Raw genomic sequence first — 17,798 nt, 5'->3', positions numbered from 1 at the left:
GGATCAAAGAGCCCTGTTGGAGTCCTGAATCTACCCTTGACCCACTCATATAGTCTCATAATGGTCGTCAAAACAATCTCCGATATCCCAATTTCTTTGAACCTTTGAAAAGGGCTACTCTAGGTATGGAATCAAACACCTTACAAAGTTGACAAAAAACAGTAGACTTTCACAAAACAATGACGAGCCTCCTCAATGACCACCTATAAGGTCAAGATATGATCCATAGTCTAATAATCTACAGTAGACTTTCGCAGAGCAATGACGAGCCTCCTCAATGACCGCCCATAAGGTCAAGATATGATCCATACTCTAATAATCTACTCTGAAACCAACTTGACCTCTAGCCCTGTAGTTCATCCTGTCCAGTTCCCCCGAAGGAATAGTATTCACTGTTGTGGCATAAAGTTTGGCAAAGTTATGCCCAATCATGATGGTCTTGCAATTGTTGGGGTCAAAAATCGGCCCCATCTTATGAATCAGATGGATCACATGCCTCGACCAAGCCTTTGAAAAGCCAATGCAAACCACTCTATTAAAGACTATGGTGAGATAGAACAAATACTTTGGCGTTGTTTTGTTTTTGAATTTTGCCTTTGCAATGTTGATTTAGGGTTTGGAGATTACTTTTTGTTATTGTATTTTTTTCTGTACTTTTTCCAATTAAGATTTTTTTAGAGCATTTTTTCCACCTTAGGGGACCAGGCTTCACCCAAATTCAATCACCATGAGACAAAATAAACAGATGCCATAAGCACTCATGAAGGGCACATATAAACAGATTCAAATGGTCATTTCAACACAAGAACCAACCGAGGAAAGGTCTAAATAGTCATTTCAATACAGGAACCAACCGACAAAAGGTAACCAGTTCATACTGTTGGTGGAATCTCGACCTTTTAGAATTGTATATTTTTTTCAGTTTATTTTAGATGTGTTCTTTGATTTGATCATTGCATTTTCTTATTTAGCTGCTCTATATATGGAATGCATGATTGATAGTATTTAATGCAATCATTGCCGTACAACCATATTCTTCTATATTTTAAATCACTATATGAACAAGAAATCGGATGGAAATACAAACTAAAATCCAACCAATGTCACCATTTAGATGAAATTTGATCATAAATTTTCAAATCCGGTCAATAGTAATACATTACAAAATTATAGACCAGAAAAGGGATACTATTCTTGACACTGGCATTGGTGTTAAACCTCTAAGAAACTACTATAAAATACAAACCAACTTCCGCATATACCTTAAAAGTTCCCTCTTTACATCGCTGAAGCTAATAAGAGATGCAATTGTACTCGAGTGATTCTTGTGAATACCTTACGGTTGCTTGAGCATAGTTGATGGTTTGTAAAAATCTAACCATCAAAAAATTCTCGCTTCATAAATAAAAGTCCTAAAAACAAGAATTATCCTAATCAGAAGAGTCTGTTGAATCTAAGAACTTGTAAGATCAAAACAAGGTAGATTAGAGAACAGAAAATACATCAAGAATAAATGCTTCACCAAAATCTATGCTAGAATTCCAAACCAATCTATTACCCTATAAGAGGAAATAAGCCCTCATGGTGGCAATTTGTTTCCCGTTGGTAATTTTCATCCTCTTCCAAAATCTAGGCATCATCATTTTCAAAAGGATTCTCATCATCAAAAACATCCATTGCTTCCCCAGTGAACCAAGACACTGCATGAGGGATAAGCTCATCCTTAATTGTAAATCTGCAGAAAACATAAAAAGTTGTTAAGTATATATGACTTTAAAAACAGGAAACGTAAAATAAACCTCTTGGCTATAGATGGACAAACCCAATTTCGAAGTCTTGCTCCATTCCATTTTGATATTCCTCAAGTGCATTTTCATATTCCTCATCCTATAAACCACACCAACAATTGTATTAGAAATTAAATTAACATGGAACAAAACAAGCAAAACAAATCACTCGTACTCACAGCATCTTCGGCAAAATCACCATCTTCAGGAAACTTGGGTGGATTAAAGAAATTGAAAAAGCTCTGGCATTTCTCAATTTTGGTTACTGGCTTTACATCCTTCAATCCCTTCTTTGGCTTCTTCCTCAAAACCTTTTGTGTAAGGTTTTTTCCAGGTAACCAATCAATTTCAGTTCTGCAAGTCGAATAAGAGCACCATTACATCACATGAATTGTTACATCCACTTAACAAATGAAGATGTATGTGCTTGACTCACCCTTCCACACGATCCGAGATAGGTTGATTTTCATCCATCATGTAGTATACCTTTGTTAGCTACAGGGTAAAAAAATAAGAAATTCTAAAATTAACATTATATTGGTAAATCCATTGTATACAGAGATTCTTATAAACAAGACGAGAATTAGGAAACTAATAATCAAATTGAGATGGACAGACACTAAAATGAGGATGCTCACCACACTGTTCTTAAAGTGGGGGTTCTTACTGAAGAAAAATTCTAGCTTGAAACCATTCTCGTCCTCATCACTGTCAAGAGGAGAACATCGTATGTCCTTCAAGAATTTCAGTGCATCTTCATCACGGTCTGTTATCTGTTTATCAAACAAGTCAACTTTCACCATACTTGAAAGTTATATTGTGTGCAAAAGCCAAACCATTTATTGGGTTTTAGGATAAAAGAGAATCATTCTACCTGTGCTGCCAAAGTGTCATTGTTCGTCATGGCGGTCAACCAAAATTCAGGAACTCCCTCTTCTGCCACCATCACAGATATATCATGAGATGAGCTTCCCCACTAAATTTCAAACCACAAAATGATAACTGTTAATTACATACCACGATCAGTAGCTTCTTCCACTTTAGCATCTTCAACATCCACTACTCCATTCACAATGTCGTAGCGCTGCAATAAAACAAGACTCTATCAGAAGCACATAAATTATTGAGGATTGGTTAAACAAATAGAACTCATGAAAAAGTAATTAGCCTGAAGCTTCTTCTTCAATGGATAAACTTAAAGCATCTTGATTGGATCACAGAAAAATATAATGTTGTGTAAAACTGGGAGATCCAATCATGGCAAAGGACGGGTACAATGGAACACAACAGATGAGGACCATAAATTAAATCCAAAAAAAAAAAAAATGAAGCGTATACAACAATCAAGAACTGTATTGAGGATAATAAGCATGCGAAGAATAAAATTGAGAACTAACACTAAACAGTAATAAAAGTAATCGGCATATATTTGCGTGTTTGTGAATCATGCTCTATCTGAACTGTAATCCACTACAAATGAAAATGAAATAGAAACAGATAGTAGCATCCAGTACAGTTTTAAGTAATGACTAGTGTGTCTTTCATCGTGTCTCTTCACTGGTCACCCATTTACCACTAAATCTACAGATATATATGAATCTACCATGTATTGAGTCATGCAACATATCTGTGAGACCAAATTTGTTGAAAATATAAGTCTAAAAATAAAAAAGGTACCTTCTTGTAAAGAGGTTCATAAAGCTTTTGATATTTGGCCTCCAAAGCAATCTTTTCCTCAGAATAACTGATCTCCAGCACCTTATGTTCATCCTTTATTGACAAATCAAAAATCAAAAATGTCCTCTACATAAAAATTGTTTAGCCTGAAATAAAAAATTCTAGAAAAACAATACCTGCAGTTCTTGCAATGCTTCTACTCGCTTCTTTACTGGGAGAGGCAATGATTCGATGTACTCCGATGCTGGCAAATTGTCCTGAACCATGTCATGGAAGACTTCAAAATCAATGATTAGTTGAAAACAAAAATCCTTATAATTATCCAACTATATGCTACCATTGAACCAGCAAAATTTTACAACTTATCCTGGTCTTATGAAAGCCATTGTAATTCGATAGTAAAAACATGTGAGTTATACAAGAATTACATTGACCACACAATCCAATATTATAAATAATATGAAATTTTAAGATACCCACCATATCTTCTGTTGCCTCACCTCCTGTAAACAAATAAAGAAGATATTTGTCAGGTGCATATGATAACCTCAATATATAATTGGACAGCCTACAATCAAAACTTCTTGAAAAGCAACTCATCCCTCTAAAATCTCCTTAATATACAAAGATTCATGGCTACCACTACCACATTTTTTCAACTATATGGCAAGCAGTGTTGAACTACTGAACCAACAACTAACAATGCCCGTATACAAACATGAAGCACCACTCGGCACCTACAAATAGTTATTATGTTCAGTTTGTATGTATGTATATTTACATTCATTGCACAAATGTACATGTATTTATATACTATCATATCCCTTTTTCAAGCAAAGTTTATCAAGAGCATATTAGCCTATTATTTTATATTATATAGGCAAAAGTGATGGGTAAGAAAAAAAAATAGATAAATTAGCTTAAGTCATCCAAAAAGGTAACTTTATAAAAGGCAACTTATTTATAAATGCCGCTAGGCCTAAAGATCTAAAAGCAATGTTCTTTAACAAAACCTTTCTCGACACTTTCCAAATATAACTATATGTTTTGAAAGAAAATGAAAAGGAAAACGATATTTTCCCTCAAAGTACCTGTAAAATAGAGAATTGAGCATTGAATAAGATTAAACATTATATTGTTGTCAAACCCCTTTTATTGAAGATCAAACACCTAACATTAATCTTTTGGCCAAAAGACGAAGACTATGGGACTGAGAAAGGAATTTAAAAAAATTTAAATGAGTGGACACGACATACATGTAAAATAAAGAATTGAGCATTGAATAAGATTAAACATTAAATTGTTGTCAGACCTCAAAGATCGAACACCTAACATTAGTCTTTTGGCCAAAAGACAAAGACCCTCTTGGTCTCCAGATTGGATTTAAAGATAGATACCCTCATACCCATTAGAGCCAATTCCATCTTAGGATTGCATTTGTGCAGAAAGATTATTTAGAGAGCATGTTTAAAAATATAGAAATTGTGCTGAAATTTGTTTTTAACCTCGGGGCATCCTTGTAGCCCAACTCAGCATCCAAACCACACATTGCCTCTAGCTTATTTTTATACCAAGTTTTAGGGTGCAGAGGGGACAAGCTGAGGCGGGAATAGTGTCCAAAGGCCAATTAGAAAACCTTGAACAACACAGTCAGCTCAAGATTAAAGAATTAACATATTTCAGTCAATCTGGTTTTCCAATTTCAATTTGATGTCAATAGTTACTTGTGAGTTAAAATGTTTCGATTGAACATGATTCCAATAATTTAATTAAATGTTCAGTATAACAATTGTTTATATTTTTGAGCCATACCAAAATATTAGTTTATTAAAAAAAAATTGCAATTTGTTTATGGTACTATTGTACCATATTAATCTGATTGCAACTTTTGTTGAGTTCAAAGTGGTTGTTGTTCATGACAGTCCTAGTTGTACCACTTACTAGTGTTGTTGAATTCATAGTAGTAGTATTATTAATTTACAAGGTAGTCATATTAATATGAGTAATTGGATTCATATGAAATGAAGCTTGACCATTGTTGAAGCCATGTCATACACAAAGCTAATTACTTGCTGCCGTACTATGTTATATGATACAAATGGCACTCCAATTCAGATCAATTTCCCAAACCTGCCAAGTGTCAATTACTAATGACTATGAATAATCATGATTATTTGCAGAGTTTTACTAAATTGTAATTTTTAAACTGCTTATAATGTGTCTGAGCCAAAAAGTATCTCAAGTTTGACCATGCAAAACTAATCTTTTGTGGTAGTGTTTGGCCTTTTGTTTTAAATGATTTGTAGAAGCCCAGTGATAGATAATTTAACTAAATTAGATGTAAAGTGGGGTTGCTGTATTGAAATTGTTAAAGACTGAATGAACAGAGAAAATGAAATTATTATTGCATGAACATGAACTCTTAAATAGAGTTTACAGACACTACTTATAGCAGGAACAAAGCAGCAATGTTGTCTTTACTGCGACAACGTATATAATTAGGACTGAAAGAACAAACTAAAAAGAAAGCCTAAACAACCCACTAACTTGAACTAGCTAAATATAGTATGATACTAAAAATATTTTAGTACTTCGCTGGTGTGAGAGTAGAGTATGTCAAAGCCTATTCCAGTGACCCTCCAAAAATCAGCCAAACCACTGACCAAAAATAATCACAAACTTATCCAACCTAATGTTGAATAACAGAATAGTCGTTCCCTTGAAACAGAGATACACTGAGGACAGCTACAAAACATTCCAATTTATAGCAGATCAGCTGAATGCCCCAACACGGACTGCAAAATACAATGACTTGAAGAGTACAAAACAACGTTTTTTCGGAGAAAACCAGCAAAAACCTTGAATACACATACCACACGAACTTCGTATTACAAAACCCAAGAATTGTTTTCAAGGAGAAAAATCAACCAAATCCAAACATGATTTTTGAGGCGATAATCAATCAAAACCAAACAGAAGCTGAGATACAGATCAAAGAATACAGAACTCCATTTTTAAGGGAAAACGGTAAAAATTTAACTGAATTGTTTTTAAGAAAAAAAATTATCAAAACCCTTCAATTAATTTTTGAGGAAAAATTATTAAACCCTCCCATAATATGAGTTGATCGGAAAACATAAGAGGTAACCACCTCATCTGAATACAGCAGTTTGGGCATTGTGCTAAGAGTCCTACAAAGCCGAGTTCGCACCCTGCAGCCCTGATTCGGGTCTGGGTTCACGCGCATCCGTGTTCGCTACGGGTCCAGGCAGGTCCGGATTTTAGACTGTGGGTCCGTCCGGGTCCTTGCTAGAACAAATCCAGGAGGACCCGCAATAGTAGGGTCCAAAAAATGAAATAAAACTTTGTAAAATAATGTTTGTTTGTTTTTTTAAATTATGTAACCCTAAAAGGAGCCTAATAAAAAACATTTCACTCATCTAATCTCTCATTTGCTCTCTCTCCATTTGGTGTGCCCATTTTGCAAGTTTCAAGAGAAGATTGTACAAATTGTTTGTTCCAAAGATGAGGATCTAGATATAGTTACAGCCAGGGATGAAGCCACTGATGCCTCATTGTTTGATGACCAATTTGACCCTTAAGGGGATTTGATACTATGATCATTGATTAACTATTGAAGACTTGTCATTTATCATTATGTTTCAAACCTTCTTAATTGATGAACTACGCTAAGTGAAATTTCATTTTACAATTTAGTAATTCAAGTATGATTTTCTTTACAATCATGACAGAGATTAATGAGCAGGTATTTAATGTATTTTTTTGACATTTATTATCAAGCAACATATATTCATCTATGAAATGACTAAGTTTTGCAATTATGCATGTTTCTCTTTTTTTTTTGTATATGTAACGCATATATATACACACACACATTCACGAACACAAATGGCAAAAAAAATTACCGGAACCCACAAACCCAAACTCGAACCCAAATCTGTCCCCGAACCCAAATCAGTAACTTAGGCTACAACCCATCCTATGAAAATTGTGTGTTTGTCAATCATTTCCAATAATCTTTCTTCATGTAACCCAGCTTGACCTAGAAAAAACCCTTATTAGGTTTCTGATCAGACTGAATAAATGTTCCCAAAAAAAAGTTGGCCAAGAAACCTAAGCAACAAGCATAGATAAAGTTTCAAAGCTTTCAAAAATCCTTGAAACTTTTCTGAAAAAAATTCACTGAAATTTCTTGGAAACTTTTAGAATCATTAAAAGCTTCAAAAAAATTGAGCCCCCCCATAAGCAAGTCAGGCTAAGACCCACTCTCATACCACAAAATTATTAAAAACAGAATTAACAGAGAAAACGGATTTATTATCACATTAACACAAACTCTTAATTAGAGTTTACTGGATACTAATTATAGCATGAGCAAAAAAGAAAGGTTGTCTTAATAAAGAAAACGTCTACAAATAGAACTGAAAGAGCAAACTAAAACGAAAGTCTAAATGACCATTAACTAGAACTAGCTAAATATACAAAGATACTAAAAATATTCTAATATGCATGATGGTAAAAAAGGAGTTAGCAAGAAACTAACCCAAGTTCAAATCACTCCAACTAAGATATGGCATGTACACCTTGTGGTCTAAGCGCAGAAATAATGGACACGGAAATAGTTATGTGCCACCGTAAGTAAGATCAAAGTTCAAATCCTAAGGCAGTACAATATAGTTCTGATCAACTCATATTATGGGATGGTTTTAATAATTTTTCCTTAGGACATACATTTAAGCCTCTCCTATATGTACTCTCCTGAACTAAACTTATACTTGGGTACATGTACCAATACATGGTACACATCTTAAGGAAAGTATCGGGTACTCAGTGGATACTCAATGAAGAGTATCATACCTTACCTAAGGTCCTTGATTAAGATTTCTAATTTTTGTTTTAGTTTTTTTTGCACATCGGCCTCTTGTTTATCATGCTTATTTAAATATGTAATCACCAATCAGTTTGAAACTTTGACATAATGATTGTATGACATTTCAATTTGTGTACTTAATTTTCAAAGTAAATGTTTTAAAGTACACTTTATCACTGTTCTCATTTTGCAAACTCAATGTCACTATCTTTTCAGATCTTCTATAAAATATTAAATCATAAATTAAAAAATTGGCATTCCCAAAGTATTCCCATCTTCTATTTTGAAAAAATAACCACACCCGTGCTCAAAGTACCTAAGTACCCATCTCTATAAAACCTTGGTTATAAACCCTAGGAAAACTTAACCCTCCCTTTCCAAAGCAATGCATCAGGCCTTAAATTTTATCACTGTTCTTGTTTTGCAAACTCGATGTCACTATCTTTTCAGATTTTCTATAGAATATTAAATCATACATATTAAAATTTTGGCATACCCAAAATGCCCCCGTCTCCTATTTTGAAAAAAATAATTGAAACTATACCAGTACCCAAGTACCCCTATCTCTGTGCGACCTAGGTTGTAAACCCTAAGAGAATTAACCCTCCCTTTCCAAAGCAATATGCTAATGTCCCTTTCTTTAATCACCTTGTAATTTACCCTATATTCACAAACCCAAACAAAATAAAGAGCATAATATAGTTAGAGATATAACCCTCACCCAAGAATAGATGAGTTCAACCTATTTTGGAACACTAAAACCAAGTTAGATAATAAAGTAGATATATACATTTACATAAAAAATTAAATGATTATGGGGGAATATAGTTAGAGATATAACCCTCACCCAAGAATAGATGAGTTCAGCCTATTTTGGAAACCTAAAAACAAGTTAGATAATAGAGTAGATATATACATTTACATAAAAAATTAAATGATTATGGGGGAGCTTGACTATGACAAGGGTTGTGAAGGAAGACGCAATGAGGTGCCTCAAATATCCTCTACCCTAGGCCCAAGAGCAAGAGCTTGTCCAATTTGGCCTCATGATCCTAAACCATCTTTATGAGATGGTGTACCTAGCGGGATACATCATCATCCTCCACCATATCAAGTTCTTTACCTCTCATGATTGTGAATCCCCTCTAGTTCACTTTAACAATTGATCAGTATGAGGTTGGTAGGGAAGGCTACAATAAGGTGCCCTTAAAATAACCCTCAACCCTAGGCCCAAGTGCAGGGCCTTGTTCTCTTTGGCCTCACGATCCTTATTCTTGCTTCTTTTAACAATAGGGTGCCCTTAAAATATCCCTCAACCCTAGGCCGAAGAGCAGGGCCTTGTTCTCTTTGGCCTCATGATCCTTATTCTTGCTTCTTTTTTTTACACCAAAGGCATCCCAGCAACCATTCTTACGAGGTTATATGCCTAGTGAGGGATCTTTCAACATTCACCCTCCTTGCACTCCCTTCCTTCCCTCCTCATGATGGACTATTGCAGATTCAAGCATTCTTTGGTTTATATATAACACGTTCATACATACATCTGTAGACAATTTCCATAAATACTACTACTTCATACCATAATAAATGTAGGACTATCACATAAATTACTCTTCCGTATATATGATTGCTGCTGCTATCCATTCAATGCTCTTCAAGGTAAATCACTGTTCTACTGATAATTGCTGCTATATGTTTATTTGTAATCCCTGAGTTTTATTGCACTGCATTTTTCTGCATATTCCATTCTCCAATGCTCTTCCTATTTTCTGCTCTAGGTCTGCTTTAATTTTTGAATATTTCTTCCATTGCTCCCTCATATAAATTATGTTCTTGACTACTGTAAATCTGCCATCATTCATCCTATAAGTCTGCTATTATCTTTAAAATCCACTTATATTTCTGATAATAAATGAAAGATCCTCATTCTTTGTATCTTTCCTATGAAGCATCCATATCATGTATCCTCCCCTCTAATTGAGAGCTATCCTTAATTCCACCTTGTAGCCTATCCATGTCCACATGGGCTATTAGAGGTAAATGACAAGGTGGTCATTTTAAAGTGTGTCCCTTGGTACCCTAGCAGCCTCATATTTTAATCAAATCTTGGGTAGCTCCTATTCTTGGCCAACTTGAATACTTGGGAGGTGATCAACCTCATACGTATATCAGCCATTTGGAGAACTTTATCATCATCAGTCACCTCATTTCATTATTTGATAATTCCAATTTGGAATTAGACTTCCCTAGTTTGCAGTTTCAGAGGTGCAAGACCCTTTGTAGTCTGCTCTTGCAATTTGGACAGGTCTCCTATCAGAGACCAAATTGGTGGCAATCTTCGCAATCAGATTATTCATATCTCAAGCAGTGATTGTGATCAGCATTCTTCCATCATAGATCATTGTGGCACCAATCGCAATCAACATATTCATTGCATATTTCATAGAGGTAGAAATCTCAGGAATCACAATCAAAATACTGTAGCAGACACCTCGGTAAACTGTGAACAGAGCAATCCAAAATCAGTAACCAACCTGCAGGGGCTGGCCTTGTATACCCGTTACACAACATAGCAGTGATAGCATTGGTCTACATTTGCCAGTAAATTGTGTTTGTGATGGTCTTATTAAGAGACCACAATTGTGCTATGAATTGGGATTGTATGTGTTAAGGGTTCCAACATTTTTCATCAGGGAATCAATACAGAGGAAGAGATTGGTATTTACTGCAGACTGAGATGATATTTGAGAGCTGCGTTGGGCTTTACAGGTTGTTGCAACTCCTTTCTAGGCTCAGCGTTATATATTTGAGGTTCCTGTGATTTAATAAAGGGCCTGCATTTTGAGATATTGCTAGCCATGGGTTATATAGTGCAGTGGCAGACTGTTGGAGGTTTGTGTGTCTTATTTTTTATTTGTTGGGCACCTCCCATACATTTTCCAGCCTAGGCATCACTTTAGAGCATCCACGTTTCATTCAAGGTGTCTACTGTGATCAGCCATCGGTTCCAAGTTTTAGTACTTTGTAATTAATAAATTTCCCAGTGCATATTGATGACCATTGTAAATAATTGCAAATATTTTGTTTGAAATCAAATGTGATATTTGTGCATAGTTGCAAAATATTTTGAATTTCATGTATTGGTATATAATTTAGAATTGTAAAACTGTTAAAATCAAACAAATATATATTCAGAAATCAGAACTTAAGAATTTCATGCAAAGTGTTTGACAAAATGTCAAACATTCACAATTCAAGTAAATTCAATAAATGTTTGTCAGAATTAGAACTCGCAGAGGTTCTTACAGATAATTTTGCTCTCCCTGAACTCACAGAGGTTCTTACAGATGATTTCCTCTCCCCAAATTTTATCTCTGGATTTCTCTGTATATTCTATTCTCCAATGCTTTCCATATTTTTTTGTTTAGGTCTGCTTAAATTTCGGAAATTTCTTCCATGGCTCCCCCATACAAAATCTGTTCTAGACTGCTGTAGATCTGCTCCTATTCATTCTATAGGTCTGCTATTATCTCTTATATCTCCCCATATTTCTGCTAATGAATTAAAAGATATTCCTCATTCCTTGGCTCTATCTCAAACAAAACATCCCCCACTTTATATCTTCCAATGGAGGGAACACAACTCTTCAGTGCCTTTTGCCATTTTTTATTACTCTCCTGGGACAGCCAGGCATAACATTAATTTTATTTATTTATTTATTCTCCATAATAATTAGTCATTCATAGCCCTAGTTGGCCCTACTTAGTGAAATATTATTAAATACCTTTGAATCTGGGTTACAAATTACAATTTGGTCATTAAGGCAGCAATTTCTCATAACACAATGAGGACGTGAAAACCCGTAACTCTACTGAGAATGTTCCAAAATTGTAATCTCACAACTTAAAGGACATTCAAAAGAACTGACTCAACTTCAAACCCCAAAGGGAAGATCTTGTGACTAAGAAGGCAAGGTAAAAAAGTCCAATTTCAAGGGGGCAACCATTTGGCCCCATAGTCTAAACACGTTAAGATGATACGGTTTAACTTATTTGCAAAATTACTACCTACTTATGGCCGGCATGATTCATCCTGGACTTCAAAAGAACCTTACTTTTCCTTTACTGAGCAACAGGATTGTCCTACGCAGCAAGAATGTCCATTACTCTAGCAGAATCTATAACGTTGCGGTGTTTTGGTCGTGACCTGAGCTTACGAATCATACATGAGCTGAGCTTAGTTGGAATGTTCCCTATGCTTATAAAAGATCAAGAAAAAGTATGCTGGGCTTATTTGAGGTGTGACCTGTGGTTACTAAACATAAAAAATGTCTTCACAGCTTTACCCACGCAGCATTAAAAAAGTGACCTAACATTAACCAAGCTCTCAAAGCAAAAAAGCAGTTAAACGTACCAGAAGCAAATAACCAGAAAACTGATTTCAAGACGAATAATATCCAAAAAACAAAAGCAATGAGTACCTGGAGTTTCAATCTCCATTTTTAACTTGTCATCTGTTGGTGAGATTGTTTTTCCTCTTAAAATATTCCTCAACCCTAGGCTGAAGAGCAGGGCCTTGTTCTCTTTGGCCTCATGATCCTTATTCTTGCTTCTTTTTTTTACACCAAAGGTATCCCAGCAACCATTCTTATGAGGTTATATACCTAGTGAGGGATCTTTCAACATTCAGTGTTCACCCTCCTTGCACTCCCTTCCTTCGCTCCTCGTGATTGACTATTGCAGATTCAAGCATTCTTTGGTTTATATTATTATATATAACAAGTTCATACATACATCTGTAGACAATTTCCATAAATACTACTACTTCATACCATAATAAATGTAGGACTATCACATAAATTACTCTTCCGTGTATATGATTGCTGCTGCTGTCCATTCGATGCTCTTCAAGATAAATCACTGTTCTACCAATAATTGCTGCTATCTGATTATTCGTAATCCCTGAGTTTTATCACACTGCATTTTTCTGCATATTCCATTCTCCAATGCTCTTCCTATTTTCTGTTCTAGGTCTGCTTAAATTTTGAATATTTCTTCCATTGCTCCCTCATATAAATTATGTTCTGGACTACTGTAAATCTGCCATCATTCATCATATAAATCTGCTATTATCTTTAAAATAAACTTATGTTTCTGATAATAAATGAAATATCCTCATTCTTTGTATCTTTCCTATGAAGCATCCATATCATGTATCCTCCCCTCTAATTGAGAGCTATCCTTAATTCCACCTTGTAGCCTATCCATGTCCAGATGGGCTATTAGAGGTAAATGACAAGGTGACCATTTTAAAGTGTGTCCCTTGGTACCAGAGCAGTCTCATATTTTAATCAAATCTTGGGCAGCTCCTATTCTTGGCCAACTTGCATACTTGGGAGGTGATCAACCTCATACATATATCAGCCATTTGGAGAACTTTATCATCATCAGTCATCTCATTTCATTATTTGATAATTCCAGTTTAGAATTAGACTTCCCTAGTTTGCAGTTTCAGAGGCGCAAGACCCTTTGTAGTCTGCTCTTGCAATTTGGACAAGTCTCCTATCAGAGACCAAATTGGTGTCAATCTTCGTAATCAGATTATTCACATCTCAAGCAGTGATTGTGGTCAGCATACTTCCATCATAGATCATTGTGGCACCAATTGCAATCAACATATTCATTGCATATTTCATAGAGGTAGCAATCTCAGGAATCACAATCAAAATACTGTAGCAGAAACCTCAGTAAACTGTGAACAGAGCAGCAGTCCAATATCAGTGACCAACCTGCAGGGGCTGGCCTTGTATGCCCGATACACAATATAGCAGTGATAGCATTGGTCTACATTTGCCTGGTGAATCTATCCAGTAAATTGAGTTTGTGATGGTCTTATTAAGAGACCATAATTGTGCTATGAATTGTGATTGTGTGTGTTAACGGTTCCAACATTTTTCATCAGGGAATCAATAGAGAGGAAGAGATTGGTATTTACTGCAGATTGAGATGATATTTGAGAGCTGTGTTGGACTTTACAGGTTGTTGCAACTCCTTCCTAGGCTCAGCGTTATATATTTGAGGTGCCTGTGATTTACTAAAGGGCCTGCATTTTGAGATATTGCTAGCCGTGGGTTTTGTAGTGCAGCGGCAGACTGTTGGAGGTTTATGTGGCTTATTTTTTTATTTGTTGGACACCTCTCATACATTTTCCAGCCTAGGCATCACTTCTTAGAGCATCCATGTTTCATTCGAGGTGCCTATTGTGATCAGCCATCAGTTACAAGTTTTTATATTTTGTAATTAATAAATTTCCCGGTGCATATTGATGATCATTGTAAATAATTGCAAATATTTCATTTGAAATAAAATGTGATGTTTGTGCATAGTTGCAAAACATTTTGAATTTCATGCATTGGTATATAATTTAGAATTGTAAAACTGTTAAAATCAAACACATATATATTCAGATATCAGAACTTAAGAATTGCATGCAAAGTGTTTGACAAAATGTCAAACATTCACAATTCAAGCAAATCCAATAAATGTTTGTCAGAGTTAGAACTCGCAGAGGTTCTTACAGATAATTTTGCTCTCTCTGAACTCAAAGAGGTTCTTACAGATGATTTTCTCTCCCCAAGTTTTATCTCTGGATTTCTCTGTATATTCTATTCTCCAATGCTTTCCATATTTTTTTGTTTAGGTTTGCTTAAATTTTGAGAATTTCTTCCATGGCTCCCCCATACAAAATCTGTTCTAGACTGCTGTAGATCTGCTCCTATTCATTATATAGGTCTGCTATTATTTCTTATGTCTCCCCATATTTATGCTAATGAATAGAAAGATATTTCTCATTCCTTGGCTCTATATCAAATGAAACATCCCCCACTTTATATCTTCCAATGGAGGGAACTTGTACAACTCTTCACACAGTGCCTTTTGCCATTTTTTACTAATCTCCTGGGACAGCCAGGCATAACATTAATTTTATTTATTTATTTATTCTCCATAATAATTAGTCATTCATAGCCCTAGTTGGCCCTCCTTATTGAAATATTATTAAATACCTTTGAATCTGGGTTACAAAGTACAATTTGGTCATTAAGGCAGCAATTTCTCATAACACAACGGGGACGTGAAAACCCGTAACTCTAGTGAGCATATTCCAAGATTGTAGTCTCACAACTTAAAGGACATTCAAAAGAACTAACCCAACTTCAAACCCCAAAGGGAAGATCTTGTGACTAAGAAGGCAAGGTAAGAAATACAATTTCAAGGGGGCAACCATTTGGCCCCATAGTCTAAGCACATTAAGATGACACGGTTTAACTTATTTGCAAAAATACTAGCTACTTATGGCCGGCATGATTCATCCTGGACTTCAAAAGAACCTTACTTTTCCTTTACTGAGCAACAGGATTGTCCTACGCAGCAAGAATGTCCATTACTCTAGTAAAATCTAGAAAGTTGCGGTGTTTTGGTCATGACCTGGGCTCACGAATCATACATGAGCTGAGCTTAGTTGGAATGTTCCCTATGCTTGTAAAAGATCAAGAAAAAGTACTCTGGGCTTATTTGAGGTGTGAACTGTGCTTACTAAACATTAAAAATGTCTTCACAGCTTACCCATGCAGCATTAAAAAAGTGACCTAACGTTAACCAAGCTCTCGAAGCAAAAAGGCAGTTAAACGTACCAGAAGCAAATAACCAGACAACCGATTTCAAGACGAATAATATCCAAAAAACAAAAGCAATGAGTACCTGGGGTTTCAATCTCCATTTTTAACTTTTCATCTGTTGGTGAGATTGTTTTTCCTCTTGCCTTACAAATGCTCTGAAACGTGTTCTTTTTTTCTACAAACATTGGAATACTTTGCTTTTGCCGGCTAATCTTAGAGGAGGAATTCTGTAGGAAACTAACATGGCACCGCGACTTCAAATTGTTGCAGAGAGGCACAAAGTTTGTGAATCTTGCGTGGCATGGTACCGTTCTACAACATAAGAAACTTCCAACTTCCATTGATAAAAATTTGGAAAACAAAGCTCCTGCTACGAGGCTTCAAAGTATCAGTAAAACGTTATCGCTTCCCAGCTTAAATATACATGCTGACATTACCTATCCCCGAGGATAAAAAAATTACCGACTTAGTTCGAAGTTATACTAAAAAAATCATAAATGTCGAGAGTAATTACACTTGAGTAATTTAGAATATGAATGTTTGGTAACTTTCACATGGGTAACATTTTTTTTTGACGAAGGTTCTCTACGAAATCTTTTTAGTTATTTTATATAGGAGCATAAGTCTTAAAGTTGAATCTCTATGGCCAAGAGCCAAGGGCTAAGGGACATATATTCTATTAAATTCACTCAGAACGTGATCATGACTTCATTCTTTTTCGATGTTAGAGTAACACGCTCACCAAGACTTTATATCTAGTGGGCTCTTTAAGAACCTTTTGACTTCACTGATAGACTAAGGGCTCATTGACACGTGGATGATATTTAAAAATATATAGGGATAAAGAAATTATCAAGTGGTAAGATCCGCAATATAGATTGAATATGTGAATGATCAAATTACAAGGCCAAATAGTTACAAGATTGTTGGATCACAACTTTAAGTTAATTCCAAATCATTTTCTAAGTTTGATGTTATGTTGTGAATCTTAACAATCAAATTTATTGTTTGGTTGATCTTATGCTCCTTCAATAAGTTGTGTATGTTATTCGCCCTCAAATCAATTTTGTATTAAGCTCAGATGTCATCATACTTTATGCACTCTATGACAAAGTGTCATTCAGTCTCGATCTCACCTATCTTATAGAACCTATAAATCATTTTTTCCACTCCTCTTTGGGCCTTTTCCATTTACATGTGTCACGTCTAAGGTGTTGAGAACATGTCCTCAATTGATTCGCAAACACTTTATCTTTCCCTTTAATAGTTGCCCTAGGTAAGTCAACTTATCACCATGTTCCAAGTTAGGTTAAACACTTTGATGTAATGAGCATTTTTTCAATCCGTGATACTAGTCCACATGGTACTCCCTAATTTTTCTATGATGAACTTTTTTATTTCCATATTGGTATTCGAGGAATTTTTGCAACTTGGTGTTTCACTTACTCAATCACTTTATGCTTTGTTTTGTCTATATTTTCTTCCTGCAGGGCAAGTCCTCCTTCATTGTAATTTTGGGTCATTGTTTGTTATCTATGTCTCCAAGTTTTTGTAATTAACTTATTAGTCAAGTTATTGTTGTCAACTCTAATGGGAAAGTACCCTCTTTAGCTAAGAGAATTTCATAAGGCATCAAAATCTTGACTTTAAGATTGCTTTTGATTAAGTGTTTTTGAATCCTCTCTACTTGTCTCCAACCACCTTTTATCATGTTGCCTCCTCAAACTTTGCATCCATAAAGGACAACTAGTGTGACTAGTAAACCAAA

General features: G+C 35.3%; 1 protein-coding gene across 3 annotated transcripts; it reads right to left on the bottom strand.

The window, feature by feature from the left end:
• Positions 1-1,092: 1,092 nt before the first annotated feature.
• LOC149537839 (nucleosome assembly protein 1;3-like) lies at positions 1,093-16,419 on the bottom strand. 3 transcript variants are annotated; one of them, XR_016355917.1, is made up of 12 exons: positions 16,113-16,419; positions 3,945-3,967; positions 3,641-3,721; positions 3,465-3,557; positions 2,805-2,871; positions 2,662-2,723; positions 2,426-2,560; positions 2,224-2,282; positions 1,967-2,141; positions 1,823-1,887; positions 1,559-1,735; positions 1,093-1,412 (listed from the first exon to the last, which is right to left on the bottom strand). XR_016355917.1 is itself a non-coding variant. In XM_089799230.1 (11 exons), exons 1-11 carry the CDS (start codon positions 16,369-16,371, stop codon positions 1,630-1,632), a joined length of 1,125 nt encoding a protein of 374 aa, XP_089655356.1. In that variant the 5' UTR covers positions 16,372-16,419; the 3' UTR covers positions 1,093-1,629. The 3 variants fall into 3 exon arrangements, 1 of the variants encoding a protein (XP_089655356.1); XR_016355918.1 differs by having other exon boundaries at positions 1,093-1,374; XM_089799230.1 differs by having other exon boundaries at positions 1,093-1,735.
• Positions 16,420-17,798: the final 1,379 nt, after the last annotated feature.

Source organism: Cupressus sempervirens, chromosome 9 (genome assembly GCF_028749045.1).
Source record: "Cupressus sempervirens isolate cs-2001-9-10 chromosome 9, ASM2874904v1, whole genome shotgun sequence".
Classification (NCBI taxonomy): domain Eukaryota; kingdom Viridiplantae; phylum Streptophyta; class Pinopsida; order Cupressales; family Cupressaceae; genus Cupressus; species Cupressus sempervirens.
Note: the sequence above shows the minus strand (reverse complement) of the source record. Positions and strands in the feature narration are given on the sequence as shown.